At 59.6% G+C, this 22522-nt stretch overlaps 1 protein-coding gene across 2 annotated transcripts in view; it reads right to left on the bottom strand.

The window, feature by feature from the left end:
• Positions 1-809: 809 nt before the first annotated feature.
• PPP2R2C (protein phosphatase 2 regulatory subunit Bgamma) overlaps positions 810-22522 on the bottom strand; it is a 101915-nt gene continuing 80202 nt past the window's right edge. For both annotated transcript variants that reach the window (XM_066385542.1, XM_066385543.1), the window contains exons 6-9: positions 19857-20021; positions 13573-13742; positions 11480-11571; positions 810-3259 (exon numbers count right to left, since the gene is read on the bottom strand). In XM_066385542.1, coding sequence (XP_066241639.1) covers positions 2968-3259; positions 11480-11571; positions 13573-13742; positions 19857-20021 — 719 coding nt within the window. In that variant the 3' untranslated portion in view covers positions 810-2967. The remainder of the gene's footprint in view (positions 3260-11479; positions 11572-13572; positions 13743-19856; positions 20022-22522) is intronic.

Raw genomic sequence — 22522 nt, 5'->3', positions numbered from 1 at the left:
GGAGAATATTTGGAAATCATAATGGTTTATGCTCATCAGCTTCAACACAAACCACCTATGTTGAGGGCTACGTGCCAGGCACTGTGCTCTGTAGGCCTGAGCCCACGCAATCTCATTGCTCCCAAAACGATGAGGTCGGTATCATTTTTCGCTCCGTTTCCTCGGTGACCAAGTCAGAGGTCATAAAGATTAAAAAGCTGCATTAGGAGCCGGAGGCAGCAAAGCCTCGAGGTGAAGCAGGTTTCCGGCACCCGTGAGTACCCCCATCCGCCCGATCGCCCCCAGACGGGACCCAGCGCCCCACTCGGGGCGGGCCTCATGAAAAACAAACACTGTGCTGAGCCTCCTTTTCGATGTCACCTTTGTTATTTTATTGGAAAAAGCTGGTATTCACATATTTATAATTTTATTCAACAAGTTGGGTAATTTGTGAGACACCAAAGGAAACAAATGCACCTATGAGTAACAGAGTTCAAAAGGGTCAGGTCTGCCTGCCCCCCCCCCACCACCACCACAGGCTCCACGCCACCACCAGCGGAGACCTCGCTCGGGGACAACCGAAATAAAAGAGACACCCCAACCACGTCACAACCACTACGGGAACGCCTGCCCAGTCCAAGAAGAGCAGTCTGAACAGAGCCAGGAAGCCACGTCCGCGACCCTGTTCCCAAGGGTCCTCCCGCGGTCTCCGGCGCCGCCCCCCGCCCCCCTCCACCGCCTGTTCTCAACACACATTTTGTGATTTCACGGTTTACTTCAGACATTCTCTCCCAGGGATCCAAAGATAGGCTTTTCTTATAAAAAAAAAATCATTTTCTTTTTTCTTTCTTCTTTTTGGTGTGGTGTCCAAAGTTTAAAAGAGAAGGGAGGAACCAGGCACTGTAGTAAGACCCCCTTTTGAAGACGCCGTTAAGCTCTGTACTCGGTGGATCAGAGAGTGTTCAACCTGTGACCTGACAAGACACCCCCAGCTGCCGATGCGAGCTTCCTCTCTGCATCTGACTCACAAGAGGGGACACGGATTGTGCCAGGTATCCCAGGAACTGCGTAAGCATAAGGCCCTCAGAGCTGGATTTTGGCTTCAACAAGATTTCTATACAGTTGTACCACATTCTTGAACCTCTTTACAAAAAAAAACAACCCAAAAAACCAGAGAGGAGGGAGGAAGCAATCCGATCCTGTGACTGTTAACCTTAAAACTAGGATATATACATATAATACTGTCCAGGTGACCTGGATTTTACAGTGATATAGAAAAACATTCTTCATTCATGTTGATTTGAAGGAAAGAAAAAAAGAAAAATCAATGGACCCATTTCCTTGCGTAGACATCATATGGCTGGAAGTGAGTGCACATGCGTTTTGTGCTTTGACACACACAAAGGTATACCGTCACTGAGAAAAATCTCAGCTGGGTCTGTTTCCTGGGTCAGGTTACAGCTTGTGTAAAAAAAAAAAAAAAGGTTGGGTTGGGGGCGGGGCTGTGCAGGCTGCTTTGGGAATCAAAAACTCACAGCCCACTGTGGTCCCGCTGCCCTTCCTGGGTGGTCGGCAGGAGCCGGCCTTGACCTCTGTGGCCCTGGGGGGAGGTGTCCCGAGACTGTGTGGTCATTAAAGAAAAGGTCCTACAGTGTCATGACATGCAGTTCTCTTTTGGAGGCGGTCCAGTGCATCTGAAAAGGTGGCGGGGTGGGTGCGGCATGGGGGGAGGGGGACGGCGTGGAGGGCTCAGCTGCCCAAGCCGCCCCACAGCGCCAGGAACCACCGGGGTCTTCTCCACTCTCCAGCCTGCACCTTGGTTCTCCCAGGACCTCTGCTGTCGTCCCCCTCTGCTCTGTTCTGCTTCGCAGACAGAGGAAGAGAACCTTCCAGGCTAGACTGTGGTTTAGGAGAGCGCCCGTGCGAATACCTGGACGGGGTTCCTGACACCACCCCTTGATTGGTGCTCGCCTAGGACAGGCGGTAGATCCTGCCAGGGCCTCGGTTTCTTCAAGTGTACAAGGGGGTGTGTGATAAATTGTTCATCTTTTCATCGGGCACAGAGCCAGACACCCAGTGAGCAGTTTGGTGTGTGTGGATGGTCGGGTCATGATGAGGACCCGGGAAGGTCATGGACAGAGCCAGGGTCAGTTCCCACGGGGTGCCCAATGACTGCTGCAGAAGAAAGGGTATATAGTGATTAAATGAATGCTCCAGAAGGACCCAGGGCCATGCCTGGTCCACAGCCGACGCTGCAGCAAAGGCTGGTTAAATCAGGTGAGAATAACAGGCACGCGGGTGGGAAGATTTCACTCCCCACCCCCTCCCCTCGGAGCCCTAACAGACCTGGGATTCTGAAAGACACGGAAAGAACCTAAAAGACAGCTGGCACCCCCAAAGTCTCCGCAGGAGCTCACGATCCCAAACGCAAACGTGAGCCCCTCCACTCCGAGTCCGACTCCGGACGTGGGAACCACCCCCTTTCTGACCAGAGGACCCCTGGCTGGCTTGCCTGAGCCTCACGCTCTGTCCCCGGAGCCTCGATGGGGGCAGGGGTGTGTGTGTGGGGGGAGGGGCACCGATGCGCGTGAGAGTCACAGCCCCCATCGGCTCCCGCTTCCTCAGAAAACAACCGTCGGAGAAATGAACCCGGGGATGTAAAAACCCTAACAAACGCGGTCACACCGCGCGCGGGTCAAGTGCCGGCAGCAAAGAACCCTGAACTCCAAGGCCGATCATCACGTCCGCGTTACGATCCGAGGCTGTGAATCCTTTGTTTTCCTCCTTCTGAACAACTGCCCAGCAAAGGCGGGCTGGCCTCGGGAAGCCTGGGGAGGGACTGGGCCGAAGTGACCAGCTCTCCCGCCATGCCACTTCCTCTCCTGGAGGGGCTGTCGGACTGGACCAGACCGGACTGGACCGACCGGCGTGCGGGACACAGCCGCGGGAGGCGGCCCCCCGCAGGAGGCGGCTCCGCGCATGCGCCCTCTAGTGCATCTCGGAGTTGACCTTGTCCTGGAAGATGTAGAGGTTGTTGGTGGCGGCGATGGCGATGATGTTCTCGGCCGGGTGCCAGGCCGTGTGCAGGATCTTCTTGGTGAAGTCCAAGCTGTCCACGCTGATGTCGTCGCGCCGGCGTTTGCCGCCCACGCACACGCGCCGCGGCTTGAGCACCGCCCGGGGCTTGCTGCTCTCCCTGGAGGCCTCCAGGGTCACGTCCCGCTTGGTGTTGCGGTCGAACATGCGGAAGAAGTTGTTGTAGGCCCCGGTCATGATGACGCTGTCAGAGGAGGAGAGGGGTCAGGCGTGAGCGAAGGAAACCGGCCGCCCCTTCCCTGGACGTAAACCCTGGGGACCCTGCAAGCCATCGCTCCCTGCAAAGGCAGGAGAGGCGGGCCAGGCCTGTCTCGGTGACACCTGCCCTTGGGGTTCAGCTGCCATTGCCACACAGACGTCAAGGCCAGGAGCTAAGACCCCGTTGGTGCTCTGCCTCAAACACCATAAAGACATTCTCCCAGACTTCCCCCTGGGGTCGGGGAGCGAGAGCCGTAGGTGCAGGAGACCCGGCCACAACAGAGGGCAGCAAAGGGAGGAAGGCAGGAGATGCCGGCTATGAACTCCTACTGTGTCAGCCAGCCCCGCCCTTTCCGGCAGGACCCTGGGCCCACTGTGCTCCGAGCCCCTGAGGGAACAGATGAATGCTCTCTGCACACCACTAGTGAGCAGATGCAGACCTGCCTGCCCTTCCCGGCAGGACCCTGGGCCCACTGTGCTCCGAGCCCCTGAGGGAACAGATGAATGCTCTCTGCACCCCACTAGTGACCAGATGCAGACCTGCGGCAGGACCCTGGGCCCACTGTGCTCCGAGCCCCTCAGGGAACAGATGAATGCTCCCTGCACACCACCAGTGAGCAGATGCAGACCTGCTGCCCTGCCACGGAGAAGTCTCTGTCTGTCACCGCTGTTTGTCACTGTGAAACCAAGGGGACGTTCCTCTCTCCTTTCTCACCAACCTGTCAACCCCTCCGTGTGCTGGTCCTTCCCAGGAAGAACTTCCCCTCGGCCTGGGGCCTGGCACACTGGAGTCTAGCATCCCCTTTTTGGTTCCCAACCACGAGTGGCTTTGGGGCTCCGCTGCCCAGCCGGGCGGTGCCTGGAGACAGCCATGCGCTGACAAGGCTGGGCCCGGCCAGAGCCCACCACCCGCCATGTCCGTGTTTGTGGTCACTCCCCCCAGGCTGGGCTCGGCCAGAGCCCACTACCCGCCATGTCCGTGTTTGTGGTCACTCCCCCCAGGCTGGGCTCGGCCAGAGCCCACCACCCGCCGAGTCAGTGTTTGTGGTCACTCCCCCTGACACCCAAACTGTTTTCTCTGAGCTCATGTTCAGAGCTCGGTGGGTGGGCGTTTGGGGGCAATGGGGCTAAAACCCCTCCGCAAACTGGCCCTTCTGTGTGTGTTCTGGGGTTTCCGGGGGGACCCAGACGGGGCTCACCTGGGCAGCCATCCCTCTGAGCAAGGACAGACCCCGTGGTGAGTGGAGGGCCTCTCTGAAGCTATCTGGGGAGCGATGGGGGTGGCCCACGCCTGGGGAGGTGGCCAAACAGTTCTGCCTTTTTAAAAGACCTGTCATCCCCAGAGATGAAGGGAGGGTGGGTGGAGAATTCTTATGTATTTTCTGGCTCTATTCTTTTCTGTTCTAAACTTCTGCCTCTAAAACCTTAATTCGTGTGAATAGAAGGGTTTGGCATTGAGACAATTAAATGACGTGTGTGGAGGCACAAGGAGGCAGGTGGGAGTGTGTGTGGGCGTGAGGAGCCCACCCTGGCTGCTCAGGTGTGGGGAGAGCGCCCGCCACCTCCCACCAGACTCAAGAAGCCCCTCTTCTCTCTGTAGGAGTCAGCTCACCCTGGAGAAGGCTGGGCTGGCTCTAATGTCCCCTCAGCCAGGACCCAGGAGACCTCACTGCACTGTGACGACCCCCCTTCCCCCCGCAGTGTGGTAGCAGGCAGTCGCTGAGCCTGAAAAAGCCCCACAACCAGACAAGGTCTGGCGACTTAGTCATTGTAAGAGGCATGAGGGCCAGCAGCCGCCCTTCAGCGTCCAGGTGCCTGGCCATATTAGCCAACAGGAGGCCACCCAGTGTGTGAGCCTCGGCCAGGTCATCACCGGGAGTGCCCTCGACCTTAACTGGGGGCTCAGAACAGAGACCAGGGTAGAAGGAGGAAATGGAAGGAAAGCCCAACCCAGAGCTGTTCTCCTAGAAGACAGACACGCCCGGCAATGGGCCCCACTGAGAGCCCACTCGAGACCTGGGGACGTCGGTCCTGCCGGCTTCCGTGGCCCAGCCTTTATAAGGGCCACGCTAGGGGACACAGCTGGGGGCCAGGTGAAGTCGGCATTGCAGCCAAGGCTGGGGGAGCAAGAGAGGCTACTCTGCCCCCAGTCCCAGAGTGGCCCAAGGCCGGGGAGCCGGGGGGGGGGGGGACGGGACAGTTGAGTTAATCCTGGCAGTAACGAGTGGACACTCAGGGGCGACTGTGGCCTGTCCATTGACACAGTGATCCCTATGCAGCCATATCTCCCTGGAGGTGACAACTTCCCCAGGGGTAAGAGAATAGTGTGCGAAGGGTGTGGAGCAGGTGGTGTAGGGTGTGTGTGTGTGAGTGTGTGACACTGAGCGAGAGAGAGAGAGAGAGAGAGAGCAGGAGCATGAACTCCGACCTCCCGATGCAGGGCAGCAGCCCCGTCAGGCCTGTGGTCCTGACAGGCGTCCGCGGTGCCAGGCCCTGTGTCGGGCTGGGTGACAGGGTGCTCCCCCCACACCTGCCAGGACCCCGCCCGCCGGAAATTAAACCCAGGCGGTCGGTGCTGACGAGCAGATGTCTGCAGGCCAAGCTTTCTCAGAGGTGCTTCCTGCCCCTCCCTCCTGCCCCTCCCTCCTGACCGCCGCTGTGCCGGCCTTGGGACACTGGGGTGACACAGCAAGGGCAAGTGGTCTCTGCTTTACTCAGGGGGAGTCGGGACGCCCACCCCTCTCTCACCCGACCTCCCTGCAACCTCCACCTCTCTGGGCTGCACAAGGAGGCAGTCCGCCCCAGAGCCTGCGGAGCCGAGGGGTCACCCGGAGGCCTCAGACCCACCAGGAGAGCCCAAAGGCCCCCACAGCAGCCCTGCCCGGAGTGGACTCCGGGGCCAGGTGCAGCTGTAGTTCTCAAACCGGTCCCTGGGCTGGGGTCGGGGCCAGAGTGTCTGCCGTGGAGCTCAGACAGAGGTCAGGAGCGGGGCGGGGCTGCCCCAGATACCAGACTCGCTGCACACAAGACGGAAGCCTTTCTCTCCGCCCGAGTTACTGGGCCTAAGAGGCAAAGGCACGGCCCAGGCTCGGGCAGGGTGGGCAGGCGCTGGGCTCCGACCAGCCCGCCTGGGTCCAGTTCTCAGCTCTGCCCCTAACTTGCTTCTTAACCCCCCAGGCAGGCTTTCCCGTCTATAAACAGCGGAGGCCGAGGGCCCCGGCCCCCGGTGAGTGGACGCAGGAAGGCACTTGGAGCAATGCTGGGCTCTATAGAACCCCCTCCTAAATGCCAACAGGTACTTCTAATCACTGCGGCCTGAAGCCGGTGCTTCCTGAAGCGTCCCGGGGTGGGACGCTGCCTGCCCCAGGCGCTGGGGGCCCAGCGCACCCCTCCTCCATAAAGCCAGCCCTCCTGTGTTCTTCGGGGAGCAGGTCACTGAAACGCAGTGGGTGCTTCCACGCGGGACCCACTCTTCTCCTGACATTAAGGGGAAGGGAGAGTCAGATCATTCAATCCTGGTTCCATTAAGGCAGGGGTCTTAAACTCGCGGCCCGCAGACTAATCCACGAAGTTCAAAATATTTTAGATAAAATTAAGTAAGCCTAGGAGCCTACTTGTATTTTTCATTTCTCTAGCATCCTAGCTAGATATTAGCTTAGTTAACAGCAGTTGTGATGCGAACTACAGTTTCTGGTCGTTTTGTGACACTGAGTAAACTGCATGTACGATTGTGCTTGTTGTACTGATTTTTTTTTGTTTTCAACTGCAGTGAGAAAAGTGTTGCGTAACAGTTGCCTTTTGTAGACCTAGTGCGGCCCGCAGAACGGCTGTGATCTTGCTCTGCGGCCCACATGCTGAGTTGAGATTGAGACCCCTGCATTAAGGGACAGACCCAGCTGTCTCTCCAGGGAAGAAGGAGCCTCCGCCCCACCTGCAGGGAAATGGGTCTCTAGCTGGGAACACCAGGCCGCTGCACGTGCAAACCACGGCAGGCCAGGACAGACTGGCCCATTGCTCACATTCTTACATGTTTTCTCACATTCCAGAAGGTTCTCTCAGCAGGGCCAAGGGCAGCCCCGCGCTGGCCTGCATCTTGGCAAGTCGTGTCCCCTCTGCTGGCCTCGTTTTCCTCCTCTGCCTGTGGGGTCGTGACTCTGGCTGCTCTTGCTCCCCACCCCCAGACCTCCTCTTTCCATTGGGGGAGGCTCCTACCCCCACCCCCGTGGTTTTGGAGGGTCTGTCTGTCAATCACAGCGCTGCACCCGCCCCTGCTGGCCTCCTCTGCCTGTGGGGTGGTGACTCTGGCTGCTCTTGCTCCCCACCCCCAGACCTCCTCTTTCCACTGGGGGAGGCTCCTGCCCCCACCCCGGTGGTTCTGGAGGGTCTGTCAATCACAGCGCTGCACCCGCCCCTGCTGGCCTCCTCTGCCTGTGGGGTGGTGACTCTGGCTGCTCTTGCTCCCCACCCCCAGACCTCCTCTTTCCATTGGGGGAGGCTCCTACCCCCACCCCCGTGGTTTTGGAGGGTCTGTCTGTCAATCACAGCGCTGCACCCGCCCCTGCTGGCCTCCTCTGCCTGTGGGGTCGTGACTCTGGCTGCTCTTGCTCCCCACCCCCAGACCTCCTCTTTCCACTGGGGGAGGCTCCTGCCCCCACCCCGGTGGTTCTGGAGGGTCTGTCAATCACAGCGCTGCACCCGCCCCCTGCTGGCCATCTGTGGCACGTTATAATTATGTCCATGCTGAGTGGCTCAGAAAGTGACCATGTGACCCAAGCAAAGCCAATCTGATATTTCCATGAGAATTTTCTGTAGGCCCTGCAGGGGTTGGGAAGACAAGGAAAGGGGGGCTATGTGGGGGTCATCAACCCCAGCAGCAAGGGGGAGATGCCTACAGTAGGAGGGGAGGAGGCTAGGGTGTAAGGAGGACAGACACAGAGGAGACGGCCTCAGAGATACAGCAAGCAGCTGGGGTAGCCTTGCCCGGCGCTGCCCAGGACAAGCTGAGGCTCGTCTGACTGCTGAAGTCAGAAGATGCTTTGCTGACACAAATCCCTTCCTCCCAGAGCAGTACAGGGAGAGGAGGTGGCGTGTGAGGTGGTGCTTGGAGGCTCAGTGGGTAACCAGGAGGCTACAAGATAGACAACAGACCCGTGTGTACAAATCACTGGCCCATCCTCTGCCGTGGCCTTGCCAGGGGCTTCCCACACGAGGTCTCAGCCTCAAAGCAGTCCTGGGAGGTCACGGTTTATTAAAACCACATTCTAGGCCCTGGCCCATTGGCTCAGTGGTAGAGCATCAGCCTGGCGTGTGGAAGTCCCGGGTTCGATTCCCGGCCAGGGCACACAGGAGAAGTGCCCATCTGCTTCTCTACCCTTCCCCCTCTCCTTTCTCTCTCTCTCTCTCTTCCCCTCCCGCAGCCAAGGCTCCATTGGAGCAAAGTTGCCCTGGGCACTGAGGATGGCTCCATGGCCTCTGCCTCAGGCACTAGAATGGCTCTGGTTGCAACAGAGCAATGCCCCAGATGGGCAGAGCATTGCCTCCTGCGGGCATGCTGGGTGGATCCCGGTCGGGGCATATGCAGGAGTCTGTCTCTCTGCCTCCCTGCTTCTCACTTCAGAAAAATACAAAAACAAAAATAAAAGAACCACATTCCAGGTGACGAGACTCAGGAGGTTCAGGGGCTCCCACATGGTTGGAGAATGGTGGAGTCTGACTCAAACCTTTCCTCTACACCTGGCTGCCCACCTGAGTCTTGCGGAGGTGGGTCAGGGGCCGCTATGAGGGTTAGCAGACATCCGGCAGCTCTGTGAGGCCCTCTGTACACTGGGGAACTAAGCATCCCTTTAGCACGAGGACAGCACACACTGAGCCCCTGGGTTTCGGGTTTGCTTGGTCTGCAAGGGTGGGGCCCTGGAGGACATCGTTTACGTCCCCTTAGCCTCTGAGCTCCTGGCAGGCAGGGACCAGGGCGTATTTATTTCAAGATCCCCGCCCACAGGGCACGCCGGGCTCGGAGGAGAGCTCGGGATCAAGTTAAGGAGGTGGCACAAGCCTGTGCCTTCCAGAATGCCAGCAGCTTTGGGGGACACACCCGAGGCCCCGAGTGAGGCTGAGCCACATGCCCATCTCCGGGGCACCCCAACCAGTCGGGAGGCCAACAGGGGCAAGGAGAGAATGTGATGGAGGCCGAGACACGAAGGGAAGACCCAGGACCCAGGAGGCTCAGGGGCAAGTTGGAGAGGGTCCTGAAGCCTTCCTGGAGGAGGTGACAGCAGGAGCGAGCCAGGCGTGGGCAGGGTTCCAGGGCAGGAGCAGAGTGGGTTATGGAGGGGACACAGTAGTGGGGGTGGCGGGGACCACCAGGCTGGGGATGGCTGGAGTGTGTAAAGTGCACAGCGGGAGCGGTGAGTGTGTGAGGCGCACGACAGGAACTGGTGAGTGTGTGAGGCGCACAGCAGGAGGTGGTGAGTGTGTGAGGCGCACGGCAGGAGGTGGTGAGTGTGTGAGGCGCACGGCAGGAGGTGGTGAGTGTACAAGGCACACGGCAGGAGGTGGTGAGTGTGTGAGGCGCACGGCAGGAGGTGGTGAGTGTACAAGGTGCACGGCAGGAGGTGGTGAGTGTGTGAGGCGCACGGCAGGAGGTGGTGAGTGTACAAAGCGCATGGCAGGAGGTGGTGAGTGTGTAAAGTGCACAGCAGGAAGTGAGCACCAGTCAGCAAGGAGGAGCTGGGCGGCTGCTGCCACAGGGAGCCAGGCATCACCTGTTCACGTGCGCCCCCTTGTGGCAATAAGAAGGGCAGGCAGTTGTCACCCCTGTGGGGCCCCCAACACACCCATGCAAACACACTGAGTTGGATTTACCTTTCGCCAGCATTAAGAATAGAACCCCCACCCCACGACCCACTGGCAGTGTTTTTAGGGAACCCCCTATGTATTAGGGCCGAATGCTCAGGGTAGCTGAGGAGCCGTCCTCTCTGGGGTCAGCCTGGGTGCAGGTGCCGCAGTGAGTGCCATGGGGCCCCTCAGCCCATTCTCAGGCTGGCGTCTCCAGCCTGGCTTCCTAAGCGTCCTTAGTGGACCCCTGTGGCCACCAGGCTGGTCCTTCTGACAGAGCACAGCCCTGCTCGGGGACCCCCGTGGGCCCCAGGATGCCAGCAGCAGCTGGGCTGTCGGAGTCCCCCCCTCCTGAACACACAGCTTTACTCCACTTGGGCCCCTCTGCTCCCCGGTGTCCTCCTCGTCCTCATCCATGGCTTCCAGGCCTCTCTCCCCAGAGGCCTACCCTTACCGTCCCAGCGCGCCTGTGGCCAAAGCCACCGAGGGTCACAGCACAGCAGCCCCCACACGACCACAGTACTTCTGGCCCTGCTCAGACTTGGGGAGAGCCCAGCCTGCTCCCGGCCACCCGTGCATGCCCGATGGGGTCCACGTGGCGGGACACACGCCCTGGACGGCACATGGGTGAAGGCTGCCGGCTCTCACTGCACCCCTTCCTTCCCACTACACTGGGCAGGACTGCAGGGAAGGGACACCAGACGGGCTCTGATTGTGCAAATGTGGTGGGTGACATGGTCACACCGGCCAGTGTGGCTCTTATCCCTGCCCTGTCAGGTCCCCTGGGCCCCTGTGCTGGCCTCCCCTGTCTGCGCCCACCTGGGCTGAGAGCCAGGTGATGTGGAAACTGGAACTCACCAGACTCAGGGTCACATCCCAGGTGGTGGGGCCGTGAGAGGACCTGGGGACCCTGCCCGCCCAGAAGGCGCAGGAGCTGGGACATGCTCCCCCAGCCCCCGCAGGCCCCGAGTGGGGGCGCCACTAGGAAGAGGCAGCTGCAGCACCAATGGCGAGGGGAGGGGTGGGAAGATTTTAGTGACGAAAGCCCTCCGTCCCACAGCACCGGGGACACCTCTCACCCTGACTACCTGGGGGTGGGGCCACGTGGTTAGGGACCTGAAATGGACTCAATGTGTTCGCCCCACCACTCAGGAGAACATGAGCTCATAACAGGTGTGCTTAAGGGGCGCCCCCTCAGAAGGTGGCATTTTGTTTTCTGCCCTCGGACTGAGAGCTCAGAGTTTGTGTCCCCTACAAGAAAGGCTGGCCTCTTTCCAATGCCCTGAGTCACCGAGGCTTCTTAACAGAGGATCCCCATGACTCACTGGCCCAGGTCCCCGGGGGCCCCGCTGGGCCCAGGGGCTGAGGTTACCTGTCGCTCCCGTTCCAGGCGCATTCAAACTTGTCGAAGATGCAGTCGTTCTCGTACAGGGAACAGAGCTTGCTCCGCAGGTAGTCGTGCACCTGGCGCGAGAAGGGGGCCAGGTGAGCCGGAAGGGCACCCGACAGTCCTGGCCTCCTCCGTGGGGGAAGATCTCACTGGGCAGTGAGGGACTGTGCCCTCTGGGTCTGGGGGCACTCCTGAGTCAGCCCTGCTCATCAGGAAGGGCCCACATCCTGGCACTTGGCCAACCCCTGAGCTGTGACCAGAGGGGAGATGGTCACAGTGACAAAGGGGAACAAATCCCGGCTCTACTATAGAAGTGCATTCCTCGTGGGCTGTTCTGGGGACCAACTGTAGGACACTGCTTGGTATGGGTCATCCCTCTGAGGATACTGGTCATGTGAGCACGGTGGTGACCATCACAGAGGAAAGGGAAAGGTGAACCGCCCCGCTCCGAACACCGTCCCCAGCTCACTGCTCTCCCTGCATCTGCCGACACCCCAGCCCCCACCCTGTCCGTCTCCTCAGGCAGCCAGAGAGCTCCCTTTAAAACTAAGCTGGGTCATTCACATCTCTGCTCAAAACCCTCTGTTGCCCACAAGTTCCCCTGGGCTCTGCCCCATCACCTCTCTGACCTCAGGCTCTTCTTCGCTCCCCTTTGCTCACGCTGTTCCAGCCAGCTCCTCAACAATCCTTAACCACTGTGTCCCTGCCTCAGGGCCTTTGCACTTGCTGTTCCCTCCTCCAGGAGCACTCCCCACCCACCCCCCATCCCAGACTGCTCATGCCCTTACTTCTCTTAGTCTTTAGCACCCAGTAAAACACACATGGCTAACAGAGAAGTTGTCACAAGGAGCTGTGATGGTCCTTCCATGAATCCATCCAAGAAAGGAGTAGAAACTGAGAGAAGGGATAATGGACTAGAACCATACCAGATGTCCTGTGGGCACAAGGCTTCTAAGAGCACCCCGTCCTCTCCTCTCAACTCTGTGTCCCTTCCCAGTGGGGCACCTTCTGCCCCCCAGGACACTCCCCCCCCCACCAGGACTTGCCAGGGAGGGAAGACAGGGGAGGGAGGTGCTGGGCTCCAATGTGGGCTCTGAATCTGCCACTGCCCAGCTCTGAGGCAGCTCCCAGATATCCTAACCCCTCAGAACCTCAGGTTCCCCGTCTGCAACCCCTTCCCAGGGACACGAAGGAATAGAGGTGACAGATGTCGAGTGTGTGGAACCCCATGTGCACCTTGGTGATACCAAGAGGGTTTGGCTGGGGCTTCTCAGGGTAGGGTTTTATCCTATTCACATCTGCATAACCAAGTCCTACTCATCCTACAAGATCCAGCACAAATGTCGCCTCCTCCAGGAAGCCTCCGTGATCTCCCCAGCTAAAGACATAACTGGAAACAGCTTTCAAGCTTAGAGCAGTCTGCCTCATATTTCTTTCAAGTCCCCGTGTTATTTTCACATCCCCTGAATTTTGTTTTCTACTCTGACATGTCTGGGTGAACCATAACAGAGAAATAATAAGTAATAAAGACTCTCCGGGAAGGTGTCCCACGCCTCATCCTCCAGCCTGGCTGAAAAGGCCTGTGCCGGGACTCTGAACTGTCACATGCTCCCATTTCACCCCTGCATGCAGCCGAGGACACACGCTCCCTGCAGAGGGCACAGCCTGCCGGCTCAACAGCAGGACAGCAGACACTGGCTCTCTCGGGGAGGAGTGCCATCGTCTGCACCCTAATCGTCTGCACCCTCAAACGGGGCACAGGCTGACGCTCCCCTTTGTTGCCCTGGGCTCCCGACAGGGGGCCAGCCACAGCCCTGCCTCCCGGCGGGGGCCAGCAGCACAGGACACACAGCTCCCTGCAGGGCGAGGCTGAGCGGCCCTCCGGCCCTCGGTCTAGCTACATCTGCTCCACTTCCCGAGTCTCAGTGTCTTTGTCTATGAAAGGGACGTACATAACATACAAAAACCCCGCCGGGAGCCGGAAAGCCCCACCGTGGAGCTCTCAGCACAGGGAGGGACGGCCGAGGGTCTCCCACTGGCAGAGGGGCTCCAAGGTCGTCCACCCCGCAGCCCACCTGGTAGGTTTCGATGGGCCTGGCCTCCATGTTCAGATCCCAGACCTTGACCGTGAGATAGTCCCGGGTGAGCATGTACCGGCCGCTGTGGCTGAACTTCACGTCGGACACGGAGGAGATGATTTCCGAGAAGAAGGAGCGGTTACTGGGGTCCTCCGGCTCCTCAAAGACTGCAGGGACACACACACAAAAAGACGGGTCACCCGCTGCTCCTGCCCACGACTCGGTTTCCACCCAGTGTGCATGCTGTATGGCCTTTCAGTCACTCAGCACACCTGTGACCAGACACCTGGCAGGCATCAGCCCAGCCCCGATCCGGCAAAGAAGGAAGAACCAGCGATGTTTACTGAGCATTGACTGAGCCAGAATCTGGGCAGAGCCCTCACTCTGCATTACTACAGGTAATCCCCAATAATTTTTTTTAAAAAGTGTTTTTCTTCCCATTTTACAGCCCAGGAAACGGAGGCATGGGTAGCTAGAAAACCTTGCCCGAGGTCTCAGAGCTGGAGTCAGATTTTGAACAGAGCTGCGGGGATCGCTGCGCTCTACTGCCTCCTAGTGGTGATACGGAACACCAGCCCAGTGAGGTGTCCGACATCCTTCCGTGTGCCGGACCACATTCTGGACAAGGCTGGGCACGGCCTGGGGCTCTGTGTGGTTGCCGGGGGGTTGTAGCAAAATCAAATCTCAATGCTCCAGCTGGAGCTAAAGTCCCATTTGTTACCCTCCACCTCCCTTCTATTATTTCAGCCCAGCTGCTCTGCACAGGAAGTTGCTTACCTGGCCCCTGAAGATGACAGCATTCTGTCCCTACTGGATGATCCCAGTCTGGGACACAGAGGACAGCAGCCTCTCCCCACTGCTTCCCATGCAGCAGGACAAACTCTTCTAAAGTTCATGTCCACTGCTGGCTGTCCCACCAGTTTGCTCACCAGCGCCCTCACTGGCCAGTCAGATAGCACAGTGGTGAGGCTGGAGCAGGGGAGGAACCAGGGTCCCTGCTGGCCAGGCACTGGCTCCTTAGGAGCTGGCCATGGACGGGCCCAGGATCAGGGTGCGGGCCAGTAGCACTGACCAGCTAGCCCAGAAGGGCTTACACATTCGACCACCTGTCCTGCTGTCCTCATGGAAACCAGCGGAGTGGCTCTCCGCCTGCTGGGCTGTCTGAGCCTCGAGGCTGCATCAGGGAGCAGAGAGCTGACCACCCCTCCCCGGAGGAGAGCTGACCACATCTCCCCGGAGGAGAGCTGACCACCCCTCCCCGGAGGAGAGCTGACCACCCCTCCCCGGAGGCTCACAGGAGTCTCTCCCTCCCTCCTGTCCCCACCCCGCCAGTGACAAGGTCCTGTGTCCCACTTCTCAGGACTTCCCCAGCCCTGTAACCCGCATCTGGGTTCCCGTTCTCCCTGCTGTCCCGAGTAGGTGCTATTCCCACCGTTCCCGCCTTGCTCAGAAATGCAACTCTGCCTACCTCCCCACTGCAGGCAGCTGGGAACACTTCACGCTGATCAGATGCTCTCTTGTAACCCTTCCTTCCTTCCCTCCCTCCGTCCCTCCCTCCCTCCCTCCCTTCCTTCCTCCCTCCCTTCCTCCCTCCCTTCCTCCCTTCCTTCCTTCCTTCCTCCCTCCCTTCCTTCCTTTCTTCCTCCCTCCCTCCCTCCCTCCCTCCTTCCTCCCTCCCTCCCTTCCTTCCCTCCCTCCCTCCCTCCCTCCCTCCGTCACCCAGTCTACATGCAGTGCCCTGCAACAGAGCCTCTGTGGGAGATGACATGTGAGCAGAGGTCTGAGTGAAGTGAGGGAGAGGAACGGCACGTGCAAAGGCCCTGAGACAAAGACGAGCTGAAGGCCCTGTAGACGGAGAAAGGAGTGAGCAAGGCCCTGTAAGCCCAGTGACTCCTCACTCAGCAGCAGGAGGGACCCTGTTAAAACCCAGCCAGGCCACTCCTGCCCACACACCCCTCTGGCTCCCTTCCCTTCCGGGTCAACCCAAAGTTCTTGTGGTCAACGCACCCTCTCCATGCACCCCTCCTCGAGCCACATGCCTCTCTGACCTCACCACCCGCCTCTCCCCGCTTTGCTCCTGCCACACAGGGCCCCAGGGTCCAGCCACAGAGCCTTTGCACTGGCCGTCCCCTCTGCGGGGAGACTTCACCCTGGCTCTGCCCCCAGATATCTGGAGCCTCCCCTGCAGAGGACGGATGGCTGGGTCTGGTCTTTCTAACCCCGATCCATGAGCAGGGGTGAGTCCTATGAGTACCCCACTGAGCCCCTGTAAAGGAACCTGCCTCACCCACACTCCCCACCAGTCCTTAGTTCTCGAGGCCTCTGTGAAGATGAAGTGGGAAAGAGCACAGGTTGATAGGCATGAGGCTGTCAAAGCTCCTATCCTGGTTCTACATAGCTGTGTGACCTTAGGGAAATGTCTTAACCTCTCTGTGCCTCCATGTGGTAAAAACAGTGGCCCCTCGAGATGTCCACATCTTAATCCCTGGGACCTGGCACATGGCGTCTCTGCCCGTGTGACTGAGGACCCTGAGCGGTGGGCGGCTGTCCGGTTCTCTGACGGCCCTGGGAGGTTCTCCGGAGAGGGGAACAGGGCGGCCGCGGCCGAGGGGCAGCGGGAGAAGAGGTGGGGGCAGAAGCCGAGGCGGGAGCGCTGGACTCTGATGATGGGGACGGACAGCAGGCGGAGCTGATGCTGTCCAGAAGGAGCACAGCCCCGCCGACACCTGGACCTTAGACCTTGGAGCTCCGGAGTTGTGACTGGATGCATCTATGTTATTTCAAGCCACCACGTGTGTGGCGATTTGTAACAGTGGCCACGGGAGACGAACACGCTCGGTCTCCCATCTGTAAAATGAGTCACAGGATCCTTCTGTCACCGGGCAGCTCTGAGATGGACGCTCACAGGATCTGGTGAGGTGGACGCTCACCACGGGTCCTGGTGTGCACAAGCACTCAACGAACATCAGCTGCGGTTACTCCTGCCCCCAGCACAGGGGCCGCACGGAGCGGGGTCCTGCAGGGGTGGGGGGTGCGGCGGTCATCACCTCCTATTCTAAGACGCCCCTGGGCTCTCGCACGGCCCTCCCTTTTGGCAGACTCGGTGCTGTTAAAAGCAGAAATAACTGTCTATTTTGAGGACTCATGTACAGTCGTTTCCATGGTGACGCTGTCATCATGACTAGCAGACAAAAGACCTCGATTTCTTACAGCTTTGGAGAAAGACAGGAAGCCATGGGCCGGGCAGCAGCAGCCGGGGCACCCCAGCTCTGCCCTTGAAGGAGGCCTGGGGAGGCCGCTGTTCTTCTCTGAGCCCCGGTCTCCTCATCCATCCGGCGGCAGGCACGCGCGCCCACGTGTGACCCGGGACGCAGGGCACATACACCGCTGTCTCGCCTACTGGGAAAGGGGTGCTGTGAGCATCCGCTTCGGGGTCCCTCTCAGCCTGTCCCCGTCCCCGAGTGCTGAGCAGGGAGTCAGGCGCGGGGGGGGGGGGGTAGATGGACAGAAGCGAGACATCAAGGAAGAGTTGTAACCGCCTCATCTCTCTAAACAAACCGAGCTCAAATAACAACCGTGCGGGTCCCGATTATTCAGAACGCCACGGCCACCTGCTGCAGGGCCGCGGCTGCCTGCCGAATTCCTCACGAGAGCCAAGGACGGACCTGGACCCGGCACAATGGACAGGGGCGCCCTGCTCCGCACGGACGGACGGACGGACGGACGGACGCTGCCGGGCGGGGAAAGGGGGAGCGCCGCCCTGTCGCTGGCGTTTAAAGGGGCCGTTTCGGCACAGGGTATCGAGTTTGAGAAGGAAAAAAAAAATCGAGAAAACTTTAAAAGACAAAATTCACTCCCCCAGACAGCCCGGATTCGCCAACAATAAAAGGTGTGCTCCTGAGTTTTACCGAGACTTCAAGGTATTGCACTCGCTGTTTCAGGAAAGAGAGAGAAAAAGAGGCCCGGCGCGTTTAACAAGAAGTACGCTAATCTTTTTTTTTTTTTTTAATTTAGACAGTTAACTTTAACAGGGGGGCATTTGGACCTTGAGAACATGATACGGAGTGAAATAAGTGAATCAGGGAAAGCTAAGAACTGGATGATTTCACACATAGGTGGGACAGAGAACCGAGACTTATGGAGTAGATGAATCTGAATCAACTTGGGCTAAGAGAATGTGGGGAAAAGACAAGGACCAAGTTCACCGGTGAACATTTATGCACAAACTTCTCAGCAAGAGCCCCGGTGCCGGAATCACCAGGCACAGCAAAAGCCCACGGTGGCCAGAAGCCACAATGTCCCTCCCCTCATACCCTGGCCCTGCTCAAGCCTTCTGGAACCTCATGGTGCCCCATGAGTCCAACACGGCCCTAAGGTTAACGTTCCCGGCAGCCCGGGGCTGGGGGTGGGGGTGGGGTGGGAATACTGTGGAGCTGAGCTAGCTAAAACGAGGTGACGGTTCTTGCTCTTGACTCTGGGCTGGTGCACACGCAGCCCGTACACCGCCAGGCCTGTCACAGTCGCGTGCCGGAAATCTAGGCAGGTGCACCTGACTGGAAAACAAACAGGTGACACTGCCCTGGTGGGCGGTTGCTCTGCTTGTCCAGGCCCCCTGGGGAACCGGGGGACGAAGTTACAAAGGCCCCGGGGGCTGAGACTCCCACCTCCAGGCTGCGGCAGAGCATCACTCAAACACCGCGGGTCCACAGCAGCGCCCTCCCCGCACACACGTGGCCCCTGACTCGGGGCTCAGACCCGCAGCTGAAGAACACACTGCCCAGACACGTGCGGAGAAGAAAGCAGCAAGGACCTCCAGAGCCCGCGACTCGGGGGCGGCCTCCTCGGCGTTTCTTTCTGACGTTTTCCCCGTTCCCATATTTTTAGTCACGTTGTCATTGCTGTGCTGTGAACTTTTTAGATGTAATCACTTTCCAGGTATTTAAAACAAACCTTCCAAATCAATACCCGAAACGACTGAACAATATTCCATTATCCAGACGTCGTTGTTGTTTGCTCTGGCGCACAGTCAGGATGTATCTGAACTTTGGTCCCTAGAAACATGATGTCTCCATCCTTCCTCCCACGGGCCTCCCAGAGGGTCAGGGTTAGACCCGGGAGCAGAGAGAGACCCAGACGCCTCTCTTCCCCAACCTTCTTCCGTGCCAGTCCAACCCAGAATTAAACACGCCCAAACCCCAGGGCCCCTGGGGCCTGCACTGCAGGGGTGGTCGGGGGAACGCCCGTGGAGGGCCATCTGTGTCCTCATCACAGGACCTGCGCAGATGCGATGGCACAGGGCAAAGGGGGAGCCACGTTGACAGTCAGCTGACCGTGACACAGCGGGTTTTCCTGGGTTGTCCAGGAGCCCCCGTGTCATCACAAGGGTCCTTAGAAGCAGAATGGGCGGCAGGAGAGTCCATGGGTGTCATGCAGTGTAAGAAAGTCCTGACCAGCCATGCCTGGCTTTGAAGATGGGGAAGGGGCTCTGAGCCAAGAAATGCAGGCGACTCCCTACGAGCTGGACACAGGTGAGGACAGGGCTTCATTCTCCCCAGAATTTCCGGAAGAGAGCCAGCCCTGCCGGCACCTTGCTTGATGTCTGGTGAGACCACGTCGGAATTCCGGACGGCGGAACTGTAGGAGAATAAACCCGCGGCGTTTTAAGCCACTGAGTGTGTGGTCGCCGGTCACCGGTCACAGCAGTGCTGGCATGCTGACACAGCCCTGGGTTGTGGGTGTGGGGCTGGCCATGTGCACACTCACACTTCCCGTCCGTCCACACAGAGGTAACTCCCACGCCGGGTCTCCAGCCCGACCTCGCCCCCGACTCCGGGTCTCCGCCTGCCTTTCGACACCCCTCCTTGGAGCCCAAGACAAAGGATCTCGTGCTTACTGTGTCCAAAACAAGCCTGTCCGTCCCTGTCCCCTCTCCCCTCTGCCTGCCTGTCCCAGAAGAGCACCCCACCTTTATTCACCGCACAACACAAAGCAAACCGTGGAGTCACCTTGGTCCACATCCCACTTGGCAAAGCCACCGGCTCAGCCTTCAAAGAACACCCAGAATGGGACCTGTCTCCCCAGTTCTGCGTCCCACCACCCTGGGGTCCACCGTGCCTCCTCCAGTGAACCCCTGCAGGGCCTCCTCCCCCACCCCTGCTCCACGCTGACCCCTCTGCATCCCTTTCAAACCCGGTGACGACCACACACCCTTGCTCTCTCCCCCTCCCCCCCCGCACCAGCCTCTCCCCCCATTTAGGACGAAGCCGGGCGCGGCCACTTACGTTTGGAGTGCTTGTCGCACAGGGCGGCCGCCCGCATGTCGCAGAGGCGCAGGGAGCCCTTGCTGCTGCTGTAGACGAACAGGTTGCAGTGGTGCGGGTGGAACTCGGACGCGGTGATCACCTCCGTGAGGTCCTCCATGTTGGCCGGCTTGATGTCCACGATGTCTGGCCCGGTTAAGGAAGGACGCCCTGGCTGCTCTGCCTGCCTGAGCTCGGAGGCCCTCGGGGGTCCCCAGCCCCTCTCCCTGACATGCCCGTCTACCCTGTGTCTAAGCTGCCTCTCCAGTCCCCAGACCTCTGGACAACCCCCCCCCCTAGAGCCCCCAAGCTGCAGACCTGTGTGCCCAACTGCCCATTGGCCTCCTCTTCCAGGACTCGTCCACTGGCCCCAAAAGGCTGGACTTGCCACCTCCCTCCTGACCTGTGCCCCCCCCCCCAGCCAGTGCCCCTCAGCTGCCCAGCCCACATGGCAGGGCCACGCCCGGCCCGCCCACCTCCCCTCTCGGCAGCCAAGCAGAAGGCGAGCAGCGCTGATGGAGCGCGCCTACTGCGCACTGGGCCCTGCTGGCGGGCAGCGTCCGTTCCCCGTCGCTCTGAGCCGTGTCTGGGCTGCGAGTGCGGGCACCTGCTGTCACCCCGCCCGCCCCACCCAGCACCCACTCCCCTCCTCTGCCCACAGGCGAGACTCTGCTACGGGGAGAACATCCTCTCTGGTTGGCAGCTGTGATGTTTGCCTCCCATCCTCCCACTCACAACCGGCAGAGGGGTGAGGGACCCAGGCCCGGGGACACTGGGAAGGCTGGGGTGCCACTCGTCCTCTGCCGAGCGTGGTGGGTGGGGTAGGGTGGAGAGGCTTCCTTCCATCTGATGCCAGGACAGGGGAACCCCGGAGCCGGCGGGCGGGGTCGAGACCACTGACGATGAAGTGCAGAGCAAGGTGTGGCCACCCCCTCCCTCTGAATCCTGGGTCAGGCTGCACCTGAAGCCGTGCCCCCTGGGCTGTTCAATCACGGGAGCCCTTAAATCCATTTCCAGCTTAGGGTCGAGAATTTTGCCGCTTGCAAAAGGAAGCATATCTGACTGACGCCGTGGAGGGCCAGAGAGGGTACGTGACTTGTGCAGGGGGACCTGTCCACCCCTGGATGGCTACAACAGCCGATCAGAACCTCCCGGTGTCACCTCTTCACCTGCCTTTCTGGCTTCGGATCCGACCAGTCGATTGGCCGTACAGGCACTCTTCCTTCTGACAGGGACGCCCCTGGTCTCTGGCTTTCCCGCCCCCGCCTGGGGCTCCGCACAGCGGGCTGGGCACAGCCTGTCCCCTCTGAATGAAGCGCCCCCTCCTCCCCTCTGCGGGTGCCCACGGGCCCAGCAGTCAGGGTCTGGAGTCCGAATCCCAGCTGAGCCCGCCCCTGGCTGTGTGATCACGGGTGAGCTCCCTGGTTCTCCCTGCCTCAGTTTCCTCATCTAACCTCGGCTTTGCTGTGAAGTTGAGAGGAGGCCCGGCCCTGGTGATGTCAGCTGCCGTTGTTACCACACTGACACATCCTCTCCTGTCAGCCCCTTCTCCTCGGAACCCCAGCGGCTCTCTTTCCCAAGAGAAAGAGGCGTTTTCTGTCAACTTCTGCCAACACGGGAGTTGATAAAACATCAGAGAAGATGCTGAATCAGTGCGACCGCGGGCGCCGAGGAGGGTCCCTCTGCTCGCGCTCTGTGATCTGGCCTGCTAGGAGCACACCACTGACCGGAAACTTAGAACCCCATAACAACACAAAGGGAGGCCCAGGGCCCACATCACCGGCGCCTGAAATGGTTTCCCCGGAAACGGCGGTTTTCTGGTACCGTACGGAACAGAGGAGACATCACGGGAACATGAGACTGAAGGGTGAGTAAGAAAAAGAGCCAGTGCTAACTCTGTGATGCTGTTGCCACTGACAGCCCGGGCCCAAGGCTCCTGGGGCCCACACATCGGGGACCCTCTCTTGCTGTCTCAGAATAAACTCTGGATACAGTGGGTGCCAGGGAAAAACAGACGTGGAACACACGGCCTGCGGTTCCCCGTGACCCTGGCGGAGGGAGGTCAAACCACAGCCCCGGTCAGTGTGTGTCTCTGACTCCCAGGGTCCAGGGCCACGCCCGGTCCCCCTGGCACAGCACGGCATCCTTCAGGGCGTGGCCCCACCTAACCGGTCCATGTCACCTGGTCCCTGGACGGCCTCTCCAAGACCTCTCTGGCTCAGCTCACCAAGGATCTGCCCGGGCCGGTTGCCTAGCTCCTCCCTGGGGCCTCGGGGGGTGAAAGGAATTAGTTATTGAGTGGGGGCTGTCCCTGTTGAGTCCCCTTAGTCATATCACAAAGCAGGGGCCCTGAAGACAGACTCCTGACAGGGGAGGCAGGTGCGGAAGAAACCTCTGCACGTAGCCCGACAACTACGCCCCAAACGGACACCGCACACACTCGTCCTGGACTCACACCCGGGTGGCCGCATGCTTCTGAGCAGTGAGACACTTGGTCCAGCAGTGACCACGAGCAGTGGCTTTGACTTTGGCAGTGACCACTGCTGGGTTGGAAGCCAGGGGCTTTGGCCTGGGCCTCTGGTCTTAGCTTTCTCTGGAATGGTCAGTGCTACATGCAGAAGTCACTTCCATTCTGCAAGCCCCAGTTT

This window comes from Saccopteryx leptura, chromosome 5 (genome assembly GCF_036850995.1).
Source record: "Saccopteryx leptura isolate mSacLep1 chromosome 5, mSacLep1_pri_phased_curated, whole genome shotgun sequence".
Classification (NCBI taxonomy): domain Eukaryota; kingdom Metazoa; phylum Chordata; class Mammalia; order Chiroptera; family Emballonuridae; genus Saccopteryx; species Saccopteryx leptura.
This window is presented reverse-complemented; position numbering and strand designations above follow the sequence as displayed.